Source organism: Ictidomys tridecemlineatus, chromosome 2, assembly GCF_052094955.1.
Source record: "Ictidomys tridecemlineatus isolate mIctTri1 chromosome 2, mIctTri1.hap1, whole genome shotgun sequence".
Taxonomy (NCBI): Eukaryota; Metazoa; Chordata; class Mammalia; order Rodentia; family Sciuridae; genus Ictidomys; species Ictidomys tridecemlineatus.
In genome coordinates, this window is record NC_135478.1 from 112,967,757 (window position 1) to 112,988,634 (window position 20,878).

Here is a 20,878-nt window from a genome sequence, read left to right on the forward strand (position 1 = left end):
GGATGTAGCTCAATGATTAAGTGCCCCTGGGTTCAATTCCCTATACCCCCAAAAAACAAAACCAAAAAACACCCACAAAAAGCAATAGGTGGTCAGTGCCAAGGCAAACAAGCAAACTTAAGTTGTTTATAAAGTGATGTTGAAGAATTTTCTGTTAATTTTATTTACCCATGTTGAAGCAGAACCACCCACTTGCTTTAACAGACTCTTAGAAAATTGTTTTGAAAGCTCTGGAATTTCTAATCTGGACCACAGCTCTGACCTTCAAATTTGTTCTACTGTGATAGGACTAGGTAGTGTACTTTGTTAGACTTTTCACTAGTCCTACCAAAAGAATGAATGGATCCTAGAACACCAACATTAAGCCTTTTGTTTGTAGCTAACTTGAAGAGAGATCTTCATCTTGATGGCTTGATTGGAAGTTCAGTTTTAGAGGAAATTGAAAAATTTGAATTTTCACACCATGTGACTTATTACTCTTGATATATTAAGAGGTTCAATAAGTCAACTTTGAAGAAGGAGAGATTGGTCTTATGAACCACCTTCTTTGCTCTGTTAAGATCTTAAAATATTCTAGAATGTCTGACATTTATAATATTGCCATATTGTTAATTATGAAAAAGTTGTGCTTTGCTTACACCCTAGGCTAGAATGGTGTAAAAATCATTGTGGTTTAGTGAAAAGATGGCTTGGGAGCCAACCAACCGTAGGTTTGATTTCTTTCTTGCTGTGTCCCTGAGCAAATTAACTTCTTGAACCTTGGGTTCTTCATCCACAAGTGGGAGATAATGTGGTAGTGTATATGAAGAGTATGTTAAAGTTTATGAAGTTCTTAGCTCATCCATTGTATATGGTAAACATTAAGTGGTGATTATTCTTTTTATATTAGCTTTATGTAAACAAACAGTTGGTCAGTGCAGCAACTTGCTGTTTGGTGTTAGTAAAAATGCAGATAAATTCTTAGTAAATTCTTCAGAATTTGTTGGAGACTAAATGTGTAAAGTTTTTTTTTTGTATTATATCCTATGGTAACTGTTAGAAAATATTCTTTGTTTGCATCAGCGTTAAGGACAAAAGGTGGTCTGGGAAATTCTCATGATAGCCTGAAAGTCTAGTTTCTTTTAATATTGGGTATTTTTTATATGATGATATCTTAAAGATTTTTACATTAAAGATGTTTTATGCTGTTAGTGTTTTTTTTCTTGTTAAATATTTTGTTTATTTAGTTGTAGTTGGACACAGTACCTTTATTTTATTTTTATGCGGTGCGGAGGATAGAACCCAGAGCTTCGCACATGCTAGGCGAGCGCTCTACTGCTGAGCCACAACCCCAGCCCGTGTTAGAGTTTTTTTAGTAGTGAGTTTTGTGACTGCTATTTCTGATAAAGCGATAGTGACATCCCTTTAACATGAGATGTGTATCTTAAGTCACTTGGTTTGCTATACTTCTAAGTGGTCTGATAGAATTAGATGCTTAAGTGTAAGATGGTTACTTTTTGTGTCTATTCTTGTTGGTACATTTAATAACTTACTTTGGTTATGATATTTCTGGGTTTTTTTTATCTATATGTGAAGTGAATATAGGGGAACCTTCAGAGACTTCAATTTCTTATGACTTAGAGCCAGTTGAAACGTAGGTTTACCCTCTAAATATATTAAAGCCATTTGAGTGTAAAATGGTTGCTCCAGAATTCTCAGCTTTATTTTCTGCAATTAAATATTGTCAATATGTCCAAGAACTCGGCAGTAACTACCCCCTGAGTGTTGCACTTGTGGGTAATCTAGTGCTTTAAATTTAGACATCATAAACAAGAAGACTATTTTCCTTACATAATAAGCTTACATACATGTGAATTTGTTGGTAGAAATGCTGTGCTAGAAACCTTTTTATTGTGGCATAAGCAGTATAAAAGCCATGATCAGTTAAAAGCAGAAGAATTTATTTTTAAAATGTCTTTTTCCAAATGGTTGCTCTTTTTTGCTTTACATGCCAAAGGATCTTTAGCTCTGTGAAGAAAATATTTTCTTTTGCTACTTATCCATTCTGCATCAGTGCTAGCTAGCAATGAGTGTACCTTTGAAATATTATTTGGGAAAGAGGGAACTTGTTGGTATGTTTTTTATTTCTATGATTTTAAGAAATATAATTCTGAGTGTAACATCTGGAAGATCCACTATTAATCATTTGGAGTTCTAGAGAAGATTCTGAGCATTGTCTTTGATGTTACCATGAGTTATCACAAAAGGCTCGTTTTGTGATGTGTATTGCCGTCACAAAAATATCCCTTAACTATGTTTTAAAAAATATCTTAACTTATCTGAAATATTTGTTTATAGAATGGCATTGATGCTATGTAGAACAACGAAAACTGTTTGGAATTTTTTTGTTAGGTTCTAAATGTACAAGGCATGTTTCTAACTTTGTACAGAGTGAATATTTAGATAGAGATGCTTTGTGTTTGCCCTTTTAAGATCTGCTTATTAGAGTCTAAATGTCTCATTTCCATGTGAAACAATCAGAAATATATATTGCTGAAATATAGTTGCTATTTTTATTTTTGGTTTCTTTGTCTATTAGTTTTTCCGATAATTTCTATTCAGCATTCTTCTTTTTTTCCCCCCAGAGTTTAATGCATTCTGGTACAAATTGTTGTCTTATATGGTTGTTTTTCCAGTCCCCCCCAACTACCCTGCAACTGTATTTCTGAGATTCCCTGACTTATGTTAAAGTACACATTCATGTTGAAATGAGTAATATTGCAATAGAATTGGTTATTTTATGTTTTTGTATAGCAATCTTTAAAGTTGAAAAAATTAATAGTATAAAAAACTAATTTACTTGTTAGGGAAAGTAGGCAAGTACTCCTTCACAAGTTAAATCTCTAGCCTTTTTTATTTTATTTTGAAACAGGTTCTTGCTAATTTTGCCCAGGCTGGCCTTGAACTTTTGATCCTCCTGCTTCAGCCCCCTGAGTAGCTGGGATTATAGTTATATACCACTATGCCTGGTTTAAATTCACTTTTAATTTGGTTACCTTAATTTTCCAGCACTTTTCTCCCTATTTTGTAGAGTATACAGAATGATTTTTTTTGTTTATCTAATTCATAATTTGAAGAATTTAAAGTGGTACTCTTAAAGATTAAAATATTTTTAATAATTAAAGATATGACTTAGGTAAGTTTTCTTTTAGAAACGTGGTTCTTTCATGTAAAATAATAAAAGAGGTGGATTTTAGCCAGAAGAAATTGAGCTGTATTTTCTTAGGTGAAGTGGTGATAAAATTTCTATATCTTATTACGATATATTATTGGTCCATCCTTTGGATTAGCAACTGAGATATTCACTGATCTCATGGGGTAAAGTAGTTCTTAAATTCCAGAAGCCAGTAGTTTTATTTAATTCAGTATTCACATTTGTAAAAATGTGTTACTTGAGGAAGACCCAGTGTTCCTGTACAGTTCAGTTATGAGTGTTTATCTTATACATTAATGTTTTACAGTTTGTTTGAAACAATATGGTAAGTGACTAGTGTTTTTAAATGATGCTGGTTATCTAATTTTGATTCTAAATTTTTAGAAATTTTCACTCTGAAAATTTGGCTGAAACTTTTCATGCCAAAAAAAAAAAAAAAAAAAAAGAAGAAGCAGCCTGCAGGAATAATTTGGGTATTTTGGGGTATTTGTTAACAATTGATGATGGTAATGAATTTTTGGGGTTGATTTTGTACTTTCTTTAAAAATCATGTGGTTTTTCTAGATGGTTCTATGTGGACATACACTACTTTCATATCTATTTAAAACTGTTATGGTAAATGGCACAAATTAACGTGTAAATTAAGCATGCTCAATGAATAACTTGTTAGCAGTTTACTTTGTCAATACCTTTGTGTCATCTACCAGTAAAAAAAAAAAAAAAAGGAAACTTATTGCTTTTATGCAATTTATAAGCAAAAATATTCTTTTTGAAAGAGAGAGAATGACATTGATCCTGACTTTCTCAAATTTTGGCTAAAAATACAACTTTGTCCACTTTAAAGAAAGAAATTCAAGACCCTCTTGAACAATTGCTTCTAGTTGGACAAGAACTTCATGTGGTCTCCTAGGGACCCTGGTAGAGTTAACCCCTTCAAGGAGGGAGCTAGTGGTTGTTTCCTTTAGGAGGGTGCTGAAAGTTTGGATTGGGTAAATATGCAACTACCAAGTTAATTCAGAACTCAGTAAAGGTATCCCTGCATAAATGATATGCCTAAATTTTCCGGTGAGATATGCAAAAACTAACAGGAGGTTAAGGCAATGAAAAAAACAGACATTTTTCTAGGTAGAGTATTACTGCTTTTAGCAGTTATTACATATAGGAACCTTTTAATGCTGAGAGTGGGTTTCTCAATTCAAAATAGGAAGAATAAATATTTCTTAGTAGGTGGGACTGAATAACACATTAAGTGGAATTAGCTCTAAAAGGCTTGAGTTGTGGAGAAGTTATATTTCAGTTGTGTAAATCAATAAAGCAAATGGAAATTTTAGATTTTTTTCCTTAAAAAATTAAATATTTTGTAATCTTGACTTATCAGGAGTCAGTACAACTTATAATTCTTGTATTGACTATTTATCTTTTCAGAACCACTCATGAATTCTTGTTTGGTGCTCTTGCTGAACTGGTTGATAATGCAAGGTATGTAGTCTTCTAACATATTAGTCCCCTTGGAGTGGAAACTTTTGGGGATACTGTGGCTTTTGCTCTCTGGAGACTTTGGAGGAAAACATTTCTGTAATAGTTACATCTCCTAAGATGAGTTCTAAAAAAAGTACTTTTAAGGTCTGGGATTGTAGCTCAGTGATTGAGTGCTTGCCTAGCACATGTGAGGCACTGGGTTCAATTCTCAGCACCACGTTAAAATAAATAAATAAAAATAAAGGTACTGTGTCCCAACTACAACTTAAAAAAATTAAAAAATTTTTTTAAAGTACTTTTAACAGCACACTAATTGATACTTTCACCTTGTTTCTTGATTAAATTCATTCATTGCTCTTTGTGTTCTAGCCTAGAAATAGTGAACTTATTGCCTCCCAGACCATTGTCCCTTGTGTATTAGAGCAAGATAATTGTGAAAAGCAAGGAATTAAGATAAAAATTTAGGAGTCAAAATTCATTGTTCAGATAAGCTGTGATTTTAATTCACTCTGCCACTTAATATCTTTAAAACTATGTAAGAGTTCTGTGTCTTTTCCAGACGTATGTTTTATTATAAGGGGACTCCTATTTATCAAAATGTCTTCTGTTCTTGGAAGGAAACACTCTTCAACACTGTTTTTTGCTGAGTTCTTGAGTGATAGAATCCTAACTCTAAGACTGAATAGAAGTTTGGGTTTATTCATAGACAGAGATCCTAGTCCAAATCAATGATTTTATAATTGTTATGAAAAATAACATAATATTTTATGACAAAACAAAATGTTATAGTATCAAGTAGTCTTATTCTTGAATGCAAATGAAAAATTCAGAGGCATTATTTATTGACCAGTGTTGGTGAGTAATGAAGGAAAAGAAGAGTAAGAGTTGTCCACAGAAATAGTTCTAAATGTATCTCCACTATAAACTTGCTTATAGTTTCCAGTGTACAGTTAACCTGTACTAATATTACTTGTTGCTGTTAACTGGGTTGTTTATGGAGTTGTGCTAGATAACACTGTATTCTATCAGAAAACTTCCACTTTATTTTAATTCTGATTGACTCAATGTTTCTTAATGGAATTTGTTTTAATTTCCTGCTTGTTAACTTAGCAAGACCATGGTGTGCTGAGGCAGGCAGCTTTTTTGAGTACCATATGGTAAAATAGAAATTCGTGAAAATATTTACCCGTTCAGGCACACATTTTGCCAATCTCAAATTTAAATTTTTTAAAATATATTATTGAGAATGGATATATGAGAGCTGTGTGGATTTGAACTCATGCCAAGCGTGCACCTTCACTGAGCTACTGCCCCAGTGCTGTGGATTTTGTGCATTTAAAACCAGTGAACTGTGTCTCGGTTTCCTTGCTTGTGGTTGGCAGATTGGACTAAATTATTTCCAAGTGTTTTTAGGAGCCTTCATTAATGACTGAATTTGTATGAGTTGGAGTTGAGATGTCCCAACTTCCTTTCAAGTCAGGGAGGATAAAATTATGAACTCAGGATTGGTTTTCTGACTGCAGTGTATATATACATTTTGTGTATGTATACAAATTTTCACTGGTCTTGAGATTATAGTTTTCCTTTTTTTTTTCATTCCCATTTTTATTAGTACATAATATTTGAATATAATGATAGGATTTGGTATTACATATTCATACATGCACACAATATAACAATGTAATTTGAACAGTGTCACTTCCTAGCATCATTCCCTCTCCTTTGCATTTCCTCTGTCAGTCTCCCTTTGGTTTTAATGGATCCTCTCCCTAGCCTTTCTTTTCCTTTTTTCTCTAGTTTCCACATATGAGAGAAAACATACAACACTTAACCTTCTGAGTTTTACTTATTTTGCTTATATAGTTTTTATTTTTAAAAAATTCAATAAGAAGGAAAAATAAGACATTCTTAGAACGTCTTTTTTTATGATTATAGTCATGTAAGTGAAAAACACATTTGAGAGTCATTTCTTAATGTGTAAAGGGAAATGTTCTTAATGATTCTTTAGATATTTTCACCAAGAAATTACTATTTAAAAAATGTATCCAGGCTCTGGATACATTTTAATTTGAAGATTCTGAAGTGTTTCACAGATGCATAAGGAAAATTTTGTTGCCAAATGTGAAAGTAAAGCTTTAACTGTATGTGGAATTTTTTTGCTGATTGATATTTTATATTCTCATTTGGATCTTTTTTTTTTTCTTTTCTCTTTTTTCCCTTTTGATTTTGCAGAGATGCTGATGCGACTAGGATTGATATTTATGCAGGTAAGTCAGACTTTAGGCCTTTCTTCTAATGCCTAGTTTCTTTTTAATTACTTATTACTGTGCCTAAGAAGAAATGAGTGAGAAATATTGGTTTTTAGAGCCTGTGGAGATGGCCCAGTTACTTTAGGTCATAGGTAGAAAAGGTGCAGCCCTGGTCAGGCTTGTTATAAGAACCAAGAAAATTGAAAAGAACACTGTGTGTCCAAATCTATATACATGGATTTGTGTGGATGATGGAAAATTGTAGTGGGGAATAAAATGACCAAGTACTGGTTGTCTTGTTAGGAAGGAGAGATCGATCCTGTTGGAGTTTTTCCTTTACTACCTGTGGTAGGCACCAGTTCCAATCTGGATAGTTTTTGGTATTAATTGAAGAAAACAGCTGGTAACTGGGTTTGGCACTGGGTTTGCAAAGATGTTCTCAGGCAGAGGTGTCAGGAATAGGACTGCTTGGTTTGGGATTTGAAGCTATGGCAGCCTGTATTGTTTTGCTTACTTGATTCTGTTTTTCTGAGAGTGGTTGTAACAGTGGAAGAATTCTTAGTGGTTATCATGGCCTTTTAGTTTTCTTTAATAGTTTGCTTTCTTCCTGCTCAGAATTTAAACCAGCACCTTGTTTGGTCATTTGAATTCTAAAAATTTAGAAAAAAAAATAGAGACAGCTTTTAAATCCAATTTGATTAGTGTGATGTTTTGCTCCTATTTTATGAAGTCTTCTGGAAGGTTTGAGATTTTATTTGAAGTAATATTGTCCTGCTTCTGAAAAGTTTCTTTATGTGAGAGTACGCAGTTATCAAATAACCCCTTTTTTATGAACCCACTTGATAAGTGGGAACAAGCATACAACTAAGTAATTCTCAGAATCTCCAATGTCATGCAATTATGAAAACTCGCTAGATAGAATATGATGATTTCTCATGGCTAATATACTTTGGACCAAAGAAAATATTAGAATACCTACATGTCATCTATACTACTTAAATTCTGAAAGTGCCCTGCTGAAAAAACTCCATCAAAGTATTTGAAGTAGTCTCCTTTTATTTTTAGAAGAAAATAATAGGAAAAGGGGATACAATAGAAAATGTTAAAAGATGGTTACTAAATCCTTGGACCTTTCCAAGCCACATCCAATTGTGCATTCAGGAGTGGTAACAGTTACCTCTGAAAGAGATAGTAGCTGTTTTAAACATTGCAAGGATGGTAAAGCAGAGATTAGGTCTCTACTCCAAGTAAGGAAATTTAATTCTTGACACTTACAATGCAGAACAGTTGCATTTCAATTTAAATGAAAAAAATCCATTGTACATTTATTCTGTGCATAGTGCTACTCCAGTTGTTCTTTGGGAAAAGACCAGAAAGGAGGAGGTAAGGTTTTTGCTCTAAAAACTTAGTCTCTAATTGGAGAGACAGCACAGTACAGATGATTGAGAAAGATAACTAGATCTTGAGGGAACTGTCAAGATAGTTAAGGATTAAGTGGTATAATAGAAGGATCAAGCACCACAGCATTTCAGAAAAAGATTTTATTCCATGTATCTTAAAATTGGGAGCCTTGACTTTTATACTTACTCTTTTATACCTTAGGGCCTTATTAACACATTCAACAAGAGGAATCAAAGCAATGGAATCAGTACTAATCTTAGTACTTTGATGTTTTTATTGTTAGTACATGGGTAAAAGTATTTTCTTGTCTCTTATTCTGAAATTGGATTTTTGATCTTGAAAATTTCCCCAGACATCAGATGTAATTTGAAATCACCAGAAAACTACACCTTAAATATTGCCTTTAAACCTAACAAGGGAAAAAAAGAAGCTACTCTTTTGAAGTACAGAGGTGTTTGTTCATTTACCCAAAGTGTTCTTATTAGTTGGACTGAGACCATAATAATGTGTCTGTCAGAAGTAGTCTCTGGGTTTTTATTGACCATTTCTAAATTTCCTGGGGGTAGTGCTCCCATCTCTTAAGAAAGATCTCTTTTGTGATGCCAGGACAATAAATGGAAAATAGAGTAAATGAAACAGAAATTAAGATTTCAGAATATAATGAAGAGTTTGGATAGCATTTTTTAAACAGAGCACTGCATACTCTTACATAAATAAAGGATGCTATTACTTTATCACTTCTGGCTTTTGACTTGTGGCTTCATTTTGTTTGTCTTTTCTTCACTGACTTTGTTTTTCAAGCCAGACTTGGCCATGTTGGAGGAAGTTTAGAAGTGCAGCTTTTTGAACTGGTTATAACAGATTTAAATAACACTAACAGAATCTGAAGCACAGCTGCAAAAAAAAAAAAAAAAAAGCAGTTTGATCTTTGCTTTTTCTGTTGCTTCCAAGATGTATGATGGGAGGGGGAGCGCTCAACCCATTCTCTTTAGACTCTTCGACTCTTCTCCATCCAGAATTCCCCTTCCTTCATCCCAGTCCTTTCCTTGGAGGCCTTCGGTATCACTCAGTTGACACTTGATATCCTCATTTGATACCTAATATCTGAATAAAGTAAATATCAGATATTAAGGATGACTCTCTATGGTGGAATGTCTGGGAAGATAGTTTTGAGCGGGGACACCTTCTTTTAATTCTCTTGGCTTAGTCTAGATCAATGTTTCTAAAGGGTGATCCACCCATGAAGTTTCAGTATCACTTGGGAGAAATGAAATTCTGAGTTCTTCCTGAGACCTATGCTATTAGACTTCAGCAGAGCCCAGATTCTGTACTTTCACAAGCTCAAGTGATTGTTATGCATACTGTCTTTTGCTCTCTCTGTTTTTCCCCCAGCCTCCTTCAGCTTTAAATCCTTTTCTTTTTCTTTTTTTTCCTTTTAATAGTTGTAGATGGACAGCATGCCTTTATTTTATTCATTTTTTATGTGGTGCTAAGGATTGAATCCAGCACCTAATGTGCTAGGCAAGCGGTCTGCCACTGAACTATAGCCGAGCCCCTAAATTCTGTTCTTCACTTCCTCTGTCATCCACTGCAGAAAGTAGCAAAGATTAGACTATTTAGACTGTAAGGTCCTTGAAGACAGTGATCACACCTGCTCTGTTCTCTGTTCTTGTCTCTGTCATAGACCCACGCATAATAACACAGTAAAATGTCTCTAGGCTAGAGTTAGAATACTGCTTCTACCAATGCTCTGTACCTGGCCCAATTTGAGTCTTTGTATGATACTTTGGTTCTTTCAGATGGAAACTTTAATGGACTTTTGCATTTTTCTTTTTTCCTGCTTTTCACATCTCATTTGGATTCCCCAGACTCTGATAAGAAGCATTGCTATGGGGAGATATTTTTTTTTTTTTTATCTACCAGTAGTATGTGCAGGAAGACCCTCACCCTTGAACTTTCAAGAGGCACTTGTAATGAATGTTTAGCTTCCTGAACATTGAAAAATACTTGAAAATCTCTCTGGTTTATAGCCCTTCTGAAATAGTATTTTAAATTGCATTAACTGGTCTTTTTAAAGTGAGCAGTCATGACTCACCTGAATTTTAGCCTGAGGGGAGGACAAAGAGCATTTTAAACTGAGATTTGTCAGTATAGATAGTACAAAGTTGGTGAACTGCAGCTTGGGTGAGATTTAAAAAATCCTCTGTTAGGGACCAGGCTCCAAAGCAGTGTTGGGCTTGTCCTCTTCCTTTTAGTAGAAGTGCTACTTTTATTTCTTTGCCAAGCAGTGGGCTGTGAACAACATCTATACCAGGGAGGTTGGCCTTAGTGCTTCTTTTTGTGGCTGTGTGAGTCCTCTGCCTCTGTCTCTGTTTTAAATCCTTCCCTCTTTCATGCACTTCCCCAATTCTAAAACTAGTTCCTCCATTGCATCTCCATTGCTCCTCCATTACACCATTGTTGAGTCTGAAGGCACCTAGGAATCTAGTATATCCCCTGTCCCTATTTGAGAATCTCTTCTTCATTGTCTGACATGCTGGACCCAGACTACTTTGGGTTACCACTTGCTACTGTACAGGGCAGCTGTCTAAAGAAGAGATTCTTCTAACCACTGAAATTGCAGCAGTAGTCTTGTTGTATTCCCTTTTTGTTGGCCAGGAAGCCCTGCCACAGCTGCTGTGTATCTTATTGAAGGACTGTTCTTCCTTCCAGTCAGGCAGGTCTAGCTGGGAACCAAGCATCTCTTGCTGCACCTTGTGTCATCATACCCTTTCAAGGATCCATAGCTAGCAGGGGATGTAACAGTGAATACAGATAGCTCAGAAACTGTAGTTAGCCCGGGGATGGTCATTTATAGACAGTAATTCATCTTTTAGATGACTGTATTCTATGTTATGTATTCTATATTCTAATATAATATCTATATTATGTCTGGCTTCATTACTTAGTCTGAAGAATATCCCAGACTTAAAAAGGAAGGTACGCTGGTGAGTTGGAGCAGAGTTGATGAGGTACAATGTGTAGTAGAGTACTTACATGTCTAGGGTCCATAGCATGGGAAAGTTGTGAGAGTAATCTAAGTAGAAAGAGGCAGAAGATGACTGAGGTTTGAATGAAATATATGCAAATTCAGTGGTCTTTATTGTGGACCAGTAGTCCCTATGCTTGTTATAGATTCTCTCAATTTTTGTTATGAAGGAGAACACACTGGAGAACCTTTGGTAATTCTCACCCTCTGGAGACCTGAAGTTTAATTTGCACTAGCTAGGGCTATTAGAAGTAGAAGGTAGGTTTGACCTGATCAAACTTCACACTGATCTACCTTCCATTCATGCCCACATTACCACCCTCTAGTGGATAACAGCCTAGTAAAGGCAGCTACTTCTTTTACAGAAAGACGAGAGGACCTTCGAGGAGGATTTATGCTTTGCTTTTTGGATGATGGAGCAGGAATGGATCCAAGTAAGTGATGAGATGATTGTTTCTTTGGAGGAGGATATAACCATTTTTACAAAACACTAATTAAGTAAATTTGTTTTTCTGTGGCCTCACTGTTGTAACTAACAAATCCACCTGAGGAGTAAGAAGTCTCTGACTTAATTCCTCTATGTATATGTCAGGTCTTGGCCTGACATGGGAGATGGGATCTAAATGGCAGCCTGAAGTCAGATTACTTGTATCTTGATACTGTATTTATCAACTTGCACAACATCCTGGAACCAGAACTACCAAGGCCTCTCCCAGTCTGTTTACCATTTCAGCTAACAGAGAACAGGTCCCGTGTTGGTACTGACAGGCAGGCAAAGATTACCTTAGTTTGCCTCATGGTTGCAAATTTCCTTGGAGTTTTTTAGCAGACACACAACCATGCTTGAACTTAACAAGTCTCAGACATTTCACTTTGAAGGTCTTGGGAGAGAAATGCTAAGTGTTAACTTTCTCTTGTGTTTGCTGCTTCAGGTGATGCTGCCAGTGTAATCCAGTTTGGCAAGTCGGCCAAACGAACACCTGAGTCTACCCAGATTGGGCAGTACGGGAATGGGTTAAAATCGTAGGTATACTAGAAGCCTATCACAGGGCTCAACACAAAATCAAATGATGCTGTCCTGCTGTCCTTCCTCTTGTCCTTCTATACCTCTAACTCTGGAACAGTAGGAGAATCAGGAACAGTGGTTTGTGACTTTGCTTCACAGATTGAAAAGTATGCACATCCAAACAAGTTGGGGTGGGAGAGGCTATGGGTTTCTCTTGACACTGTATTTTAACTGTACCTCTCCTTTGGAAATACTTATTTTTATCCTTTAGTTGAGGATGTGGGTGGTTCTCTTGTGGCATCAAGATATGTCAGAAATGGGGTTGCTTAAGGTGTAGCTGTTTACCTGAGCCCCTGGTGCATGTTATGTTTTGTGTCAGGCATGGGAATTGAGAGAGAGACAGACACACACACACACACACACACACACACACACACACACACACACACACACACACACACACATAGACACACGTACACATACATACACACACAAGCCCTCACACCTGGAGGATGCTTTTCAGTGCACATGTCCTGTAAGGGTCTATAGCAGGAACCTACCTACTATCTTCAATTCCCTTGGGACTTCTTTCTCTGCCCTTGGTTTCCACTTGTTTAGTGTTTGGAATGTGTTGTTCTGGATTTGAGTGAAGCCCCAAGAGAAAGGTTTCTATTTCTGAAATGCTCACTTCCAGCTGCACATACCTTTGGATGAAATAAGATTTAATGGAATTGGAGTTTGTGCAAATGGAATTATGAGTCACATTTCAAGTTTTGCTGTGGAAACATTTTATTTGAGAGGATGATGGTTTAATCTGCCAGTAGCCTTGGTTGGGCCTCACATGTGGTGTGCTTTGGGTATGGAGAAGAGAGAAAGTACTTCCAAAGAGATTTTTAGAGGTCTCTTCCTAGACTTTGTGATTTCTCTCTCAGGGCAGAAACCAGATGTGATGATAATAAGCTCTTACCATTTGCAGGGCACTGTGCTAAAAAATGGTTGATCTCATTTACTTCCCACTGTAGCTCTATGATGTGTGGCTGCTGTTATTTTCAGCTGAAAAAACAGGTTTATAGGAGTGAAATAACTTGTCTACATACAGAGCAGGGCTATGAACCAGGTCTTTCTGACTGCAAAACTGGAGCTGCTGTCCATTCCATTCCATTTCAGTCAGACAAACTTAAGGTTTAAACTTCATTACCTCTGTGAGCTTTGGTTTCCTCTTTGAAAGTTGCAATTTTAAGGCATGCCAAATAGGTTAAGGATTATGCATCATTGCTGTGAGAATCCCTAGCCTGGTTTTGGTTTCTTTATTTTTCTTGGGATCATTCTATAATGGATTTCTGGGTAAGACTTAGGGATCTTGTTTGTGGTTTTTTTTTTTTTTTTGCAGATGAAATTAATCACCTGTGATGATGATGAATCACTAGGAATCTTCCCCAGAGGATTCTTCTTCTTCTTCTTCTTTTTTTTTTTTTTTTTTTTGATTCCAGGGATTAAACCCTGGGCACTCAACCACTGAGCCACACATCCCCAGCTCTGTTTTGTATTTTATTTAGAGACAGGGTTTCACTGAGTTGCTTAGCACCTTGCTCTGTTGATGAGGCTGGCTTTGAACCTGAGATGCTTCTATTTCAGCCTCAAGAGCTGCTGGGATTATAGGCATGTGCCGTGGCACCTCCCCCCCCCCGCCCCCTCCGCGTTTGAGATGCGGTCTTGCTGTGTTGCCCAAGCTGTTCTCAAACTCATGATTCTTTAGACTCGTCTCCCAAATCTGGGATTATAGGCATGTGCCACCATGCTTGACTTTCTCCAGAGAATTCTGATACAGGTGCTGAAACTACCCCACATAGGTCTTTTACATGGGTGGGAAATCTTGATTTCCTACCTGGATCGTAGGTTCAGATGCCTCCTATCTGGTCCTGTCAGTTCTCTGGGTTCAGTTTCACCTTTCTGAATGTGTTTTCTAATTTAGAAAATGGGGATTTTCTTTTCTAGGTACTAGGGATTGAACCCAGGGCCATTTTCATGCTAGGCAAGTGCTCTACCAATGAACTTTTTACTCCTAGCCCTTTTAAAAAAAAATTTGCAATTTTTTTTAAAGACATGTATAGTCTTGCTAAGTTGCCCAGGCTAACTTTAAACCTGTGATCCTCCTTCCTCAGCTTCTTGAGTAGTTGAGTTCTAACTTCGACCTTATTCCTCACATGGAGGTTCAGGAGTAAATGAAATGTGACTCATTATGAAAGTGCTTAGAAGACTGGAAAGGAACTTTTATAGAAGTTGAGAGTGTTGTCGTTAGCATATCCAGTAGACTAGTGAAGGTCGCATTGAAATGGAGCCATCTAGTGTTCAGAGTAGGCAGTAGTCATTTTGAAATCAGTTTCAGAAGTTGAAAGTTTCAGGATGAGGTGATTTGTGGCAGAATTAGGCAGAGAAGCAGAAAAGCCACCAGAGAGATGGTGTTTTGGGGTTCTTACCATTCAGGCTCTCTGGTCAAGATAAAAAACAGAGGGAAGAAAGAGGCTCAAAGAGAGTTTTACCATGTTAGAGTAAGGGGAAGTTTTGCCAGAAAGTAAGATAATGTGTCTCCTTTTGCTACCTGTAGTCTTCAGGGAGTAGGACTGAAATTGAGAGGAAGGAGCCCTGCCAGAACCTTGGGTGCTGGAGGAGAAACAGGACTTGGCAGCCCCTAGGGCATCTCTGGAGAGTGTCCTGGGAGTTTTCCTGAGTGTTTGGGGAAATGGGCATGATATTCATTTATGTGCTTGGCATGCCAGTCTGGTTTGTTTTTGTACACAGAAGACAGTAATGAGGCTTCCTACCTCCGTAATCTCCCGGGGGTGTTTTGAGGACTAATGAGATAATAGCCATAAAATCCCAGAAGCTATTTAGAAGAAAGGAGCTAAACAGCTTCATTGTTGAATGGGCAGTCTTCCCAGTGGTGCTTCATGCTTCTGCTCTGCTCCATGTTGGCTGGAAAGACCTGTCTCTGCTTGCTCCTCAGAAAATTTAACATGGCCAAACAGGGAGGAAGCATTAGGTTCTACTCAGACTTTTGCTTTGTGGAAATCTTCAAGGCACAGTTCCCAGAAACCACTTGCATCCAAAAATAAGGACCTGCATGTGTCCTAATGAGCTTGAGGTGGCAAGGCAATTCTGAGATAGAAGATGGCTATAATTATGGGTTATAATCCAGTTGCAAGCCTCCTGGTTATTGAGAATTCTGTTTTGTTAGGACCTAGGTTTGGCTGAGCCGTGGGTTCATACTGGATTTTGGAGGATTTGTAGGCATAGGCACTGGGCTATTCCAGGATGTTGCTGCTGTTTGAGGATTTCACGGGAGGGGAACTTGGATCATGAAGAAAGGACAGGATGAAAACTGGGTGTGGCCCATATAGAAGTCAAAATGGTGAAGGTATCAGTTACTGAGATCTGCTGGTGGTACAGTCAGAGACACAGCAACTTTTGTGTGACTGGAATGAACCTGGAACTTGAGGGCACAGGGTTACTTGTTAGCTTTATTGTAACAGGCTGGGAATGAGGCTTACTGGGGGCTTATGGGTCTGAAACTAATGAACTTTAGAAGGATGGCAAGAGAGCCCTGTATGGAGGGTAAGTGTGGATGAGAAGGTTGTAGGTAAAGATGGAGGAATTACAGGCTTATCAGAAAAGCAAAGCAAAAAGTGTTGAACAATTGGGAGAGGAAACAAAGGCTGTGGAGCTCAGCTCAGGTGCTGGGACCTAAGGAGGCCTTCAGAAGAGCCCTTTAGAGGCAGTTTCAATCATATCCAGAGGGTGAGGTTAGTCCTTTTGCAGATAAGCTTTGAATCTCTTGGACAACAACTGGTTTTCTTGTTTCCCTTTCAGGGGCTCAATGCGAATTGGGAAGGATTTTATCCTCTTCACCAAGAAGGAAGACACCATGACTTGCCTCTTCCTGTCTCGTACTTTTCATGAAGAAGAAGGCATTGATGAAGTAGGTTCCATCTTTGTGGTCTGGGTCACTACACCACATTTCCTGAGTCTGCCCAGGCTGTGTCCATAGGCCTTTATAGTGCTGGGCTCTCTGGGGTTGTTGGATTGATGCACTTGCCTCTGTCACAGGCTTATCTGGTTGGATGAATTGGTTGAAGAGGTAAGAGAAATGATAATATGAGAGGAAGTGAAATTTCAAAGCACTTAGAAAACAGCTGTCTTGTTTCTGAGAATGAAACTGTTAAGTGGCAGAAATCAAGAGTTGGATTTGCAGCTCCTCCAGATCTTCAGCTTGAATCCATCTGTGGAGGGTGTCACCATGGAGAGCTGTGTTATAAGGGAGAGTATTTTGGGCTTCCCTGACTCTGGGTGGAGATTGTAGCTAATGGTAATAATGGGAATAACAATGTCTTTCCCATTTGATGATAGTGATTTTGTGGAATGGGCTTTGAGAATATTTTCCTTTTGAGGAACTATGTTTCTGTTACTACCTTTGTCAGAAACTACAAGTCACACAATCTTCAAGGTCTGGGCAGATAGTGAAACAAATGAGTGTATGGAAAACATTGGCATGAGCTTGTTATTAAATGGCATCTGCTATTTAGTTTCACTTTTGGAGTGGCTGCTACATACTCCAGTGATTATTGCTATGTTGGAAAATTGGGTTAATCAATCCAGAATATTTTTACTTTAAAACATTTTCGTAGTATAATTAATTGATTCTTTTTGTGACGTGGTAACTCATGTATCTGCTCATATGTATTCTTATTGAGGGGATTAGGAAAGTTCTCTGGTCTATCTAGTCTCAAACTGGATTCTTACCTCCTTTCATGTGCAATGGAGGCAAGAGCTTGAGAAAAGTGCCTGAGAGATTCTGTAGAAAGAAGTCTATGGGTGTCACTAAGCAGAAAGTTGAATTCACAGTTTTAGTTTAATTCCTCTCTGTTGCTTAGGTGTGATTGAATTTTTCTGGTCCTGTTTAGTCACAGCAAACTAGTTCATGCTGTGAATAGCAGACTGTCTTTTCTTGTCTTTACTTAGCAAGCCAGTGGATTTGTTTTCCTTTTTGGTGCAGTACATTAGTTCATTTGGCATGCTTGGATTGAGGGATGCACTACAGTTGAAAAGAGCAGGCTTCCTGGAGAAGGTAGAATGGAAGAACCTTGCTTGGATTGGGATTTCGGCAATGTTTCCTGGTCCAAGTATTAGAGTGAACTAGCTGATAGGCCCTGGTTGTGGTAGGCTGTTGGGACTCGTACCAGGGATGTAAGAGACATAGATGGAGTCATTATCTGTTTAGGATGTTGGATCTACAGATGTGGAGATTGATCATGGAAGGGTGAAAAAGGATGAGAGGGGTGGTGGGTGACTTATGGTTTTGGTGTGGCAGGGCCTAAAAGGAGTCCATGGGGACAGTGGGCTACCTGGAGCAGAGTGGGGAATAGAACTGGGGCATGTGAAGGGGTTAGTGTAAATTTGTTCCAGACATGCAAAGTCAAGTCTAGATCTGGAGTTGTGGGAGGTCTGGGCTCAGGGCTCTGAAGGAGAGAGTGGAGTGAGAAGAGGACCTGGGGTTTAGGCAGGCTAACGTTGAAAGTTCAGAGGAAGGAGAAAGTGGCAAAGGACAAAGAAGGGTAACTAGAAAGGTAGGAAGTAAACTGGGAGAGAGGTGACATTGTAACTGATTGAGAATTGTCTTAATAGGAGGAATGGGTGCCATTGGAAGTAAGTGCCCATGGTTTAAAGTGATGCCAGTGTCACCTAGGACTGTTGTAAAGATTGGGAGATAAAAAGTGCAGGTACAAGTTCATAGTACACAAATGGAAATCAGTTCCCTTGGTAGAAAAGCTAGGTTGAAAACTTTTCCTTACTTGGTGCTGGAAGGTCACTATTTTGGATTGTACTCTAGTGTGAACTCAGCCAAGATTTCAAAATAAGATCATGTTTGGCTGAGGAGGAATGTGTCCAAACCAGCCCTATGGTTGAATGCTTTCAGTGCAAAGCTTCTTAGAAATCAGTAGTGCCTCTTAACAGTTTATCTTCCTGGCACTTCAGATACAGAGTCTCTTTGTCCTGAGGGTGGGCCAACTGGTTTGAATCCCTGAGGTGCCTCAACTGCTTTGCTGTGTTGAGAGAATTCCTTCAGTCAGCCCTCTGCTGAGCTCTACAAGGGACTGCTGGCTCAGAGGAAGGGGGAAGGGCACAGTGAATCCACTAGGGAATATTTGAGGTAAGGGTTTTGAAGACAGAATAGGATTTTAAAAAATATTACTTAGGTATAATTCTAAGTTCCATATATGTGGAAGAAGGCATTAATACACACACACATACACACATACACACACACACACACAGAGTTGAAAGAATAATTTTAAAGCAAACAACCGTGCAGTTGCCACTATGGACCAATGTTAGAAACCCTCTGTGAACCTTCACCAATCGTATTCCTTGTTGCATCCCTGAAGGAGCAACCTTCAGGTAACTTTTGGGATGATCGTTTCTTTCTTTTTCTCAACAGTTTGTTATCTGTGTGTGTATATATTTAAATAGTAGTTTACATCTGCCCATTTATGAGTTTTATGTAAATGGACTTGCACTGCAGGGTTTTTTTATATTTGTTTATAACATTGTATTTATGAAATTCATCCATGTTGATAACACTAGCTGTTTTGTTCATTTTTATCAGTGCAGAGTATTCCATTGTGTAAATATATCAGTTTAATTTAGCCTCTATATAGTGGATGTTTGTGTTATTCCTGTATATGTTTACTGACACTTTTTTTTTTTTTTGAGACAGAGTCTTGCTAAGTTGCTGGGGCTGGCCTCAAATTTGCAATCCTTAGCCTCCTAAGTAGCTGAATTATAGGCATGTGCTATAGGCCTAGTTACTGATACGTTTGCACCAATTTTTTTTTCTAGGTATTTACCCTGGAATGGGATTGCTGATTTATAGGTTCTATTATGTGTCTTTAGATTTACTAGATAATTACAAATATTTTTACCAAATTAATATAATGGCTAGGGTCATGCCAAAGAGGGAACTGCCCATTTAGAGAACTGTGGGGCAGAAACCAGCACATCTTGAGAGGAAATATCACAGAGGTTGAGTCTTTGGAAGTGGCAGAAGCCACAGAACCTCCAGACTTCTGAGCTTAGGCCTAAGTTCTGGGCAGTGTGGAACCACTGAGGAAGAGAGAAAATAGCTGTATATTTTGGGGGAAGCCTGTTTTGGGGTTTCACAGCGTCTATCTGTGCTTACTCCAAAGGTGATTGTTCCATTGCCTACCTGGAATACTCGGACCCGGGAACCCGTCACAGACAATGTGGAGAAGTTTGCCATCGAGACAGAACTCATCTACAAGTACTCTCCTTTCCGCACAGAGGAGGAAGTGATGACCCAGTTCATGAAGATTCCTGGGGACAGTGGTAAGCAGGCTTTGAGCCTCGTGCCCTAGAATCTGGGAGATCCAAGGCCACAGGTAGTGTGGGCATGGGCCAGGAGTGCCTGGCAGAACAAAAGGAAGATTTCTGTTCTTCAGGAACACTGGTGATCATCTTTAATCTCAAACTAATGGATAACGGAGAGCCTGAACTAGACATAATCTCAAATCCAAGAGATATCCAGATGGCAGAAACCTCCCCAGAGGGCACGTGAGTGTGGCTGGGAAGGGAGGCATGTCCTAGAACTGGTCTTTATTAGGAGGTGGCTTCAGCATAAGAGAAGAGAGCTTATTCCCTGCACTTCTCTCAGTGGCAGTATTAGAGTTTATGGAACTGAGAGCACATGCCTGCTTGGCACACGGCAACAGGACAATAGCTCCTTAGCAAAGCTTAAAGGAAGGATTAATGATTCTGTTTCACCTCCTTGATTTGACAGAAGAAGAAACTGAGACCTGGGAGGGGAGAGGAATTATCCAGGGGTCCATAGGAGGGCAGTGGGTAGGGCTAGGTGAAGTCTGTGGGGAACACCTGTGCTTGGGGACACAAGAGGGGGCAGGTTATGGTACCCATGCAAGGGAGCATCCCATCAGGGTGGCAAGAAAAGCTAAAATATGAGGTAGAAAGGTAAAGGGCCTACAGTGGGGACCTTGGTTAGGATTCAGGGATAGGGGTAGGTGATAGCACTACTCTGTTCTTGCTGCCTCCAGGAAGCCAGAGCGACGCTCCTTCCGAGCCTATGCTGCTGTGCTCTATATTGATCCCCGCATGAGGATCTTCATCCATGGGCACAAGGTGCAGACCAAGAGGCTCTCTTGCTGCCTATACAAGCCCAGGTAGGGGCCTGTCCACCCTGACTGGGGCTGGAGCCTGGCTGAATTTTTCTGGGGAATTGTGGGAGTAGTTCAGTATGAGAGGCTATGACAGTGCTGGTTGTGTTGGGGCCCTTAATCTGAGTCACTGCTCAGTCCTGAGGGAGGGACAAGTGGCTGATAGGTTAGGGAGTTCAGCCATCTAAGCTTGTTAAGCAATATAATGCTTTCTGATATGTGGAGGGTGGCACAGATATTGTAGTCTCTCAGCTTCAGCGTCAAGGGACCTTTAAAACA

At 38.5% G+C, this 20,878-nt stretch overlaps 1 protein-coding gene across 2 annotated transcripts in view; it reads left to right on the plus strand.

The window, feature by feature from the left end:
* Morc2 (MORC family CW-type zinc finger 2) overlaps nt 1-20,878 on the plus strand; it is a 38,211-nt gene that overhangs the window by 3,156 nt on the left and 14,177 nt on the right. For both annotated transcript variants that reach the window (XM_013364992.4, XM_005339849.4), the window contains exons 2-9: nt 4,619-4,672; nt 6,905-6,939; nt 11,716-11,784; nt 12,283-12,373; nt 16,224-16,332; nt 19,598-19,757; nt 19,871-19,982; nt 20,480-20,605. In XM_013364992.4, the coding sequence (XP_013220446.1) occupies nt 4,619-4,672; nt 6,905-6,939; nt 11,716-11,784; nt 12,283-12,373; nt 16,224-16,332; nt 19,598-19,757; nt 19,871-19,982; nt 20,480-20,605 (756 nt within the window). The remainder of the gene's footprint in view (nt 1-4,618; nt 4,673-6,904; nt 6,940-11,715; nt 11,785-12,282; nt 12,374-16,223; nt 16,333-19,597; nt 19,758-19,870; nt 19,983-20,479; nt 20,606-20,878) is intronic.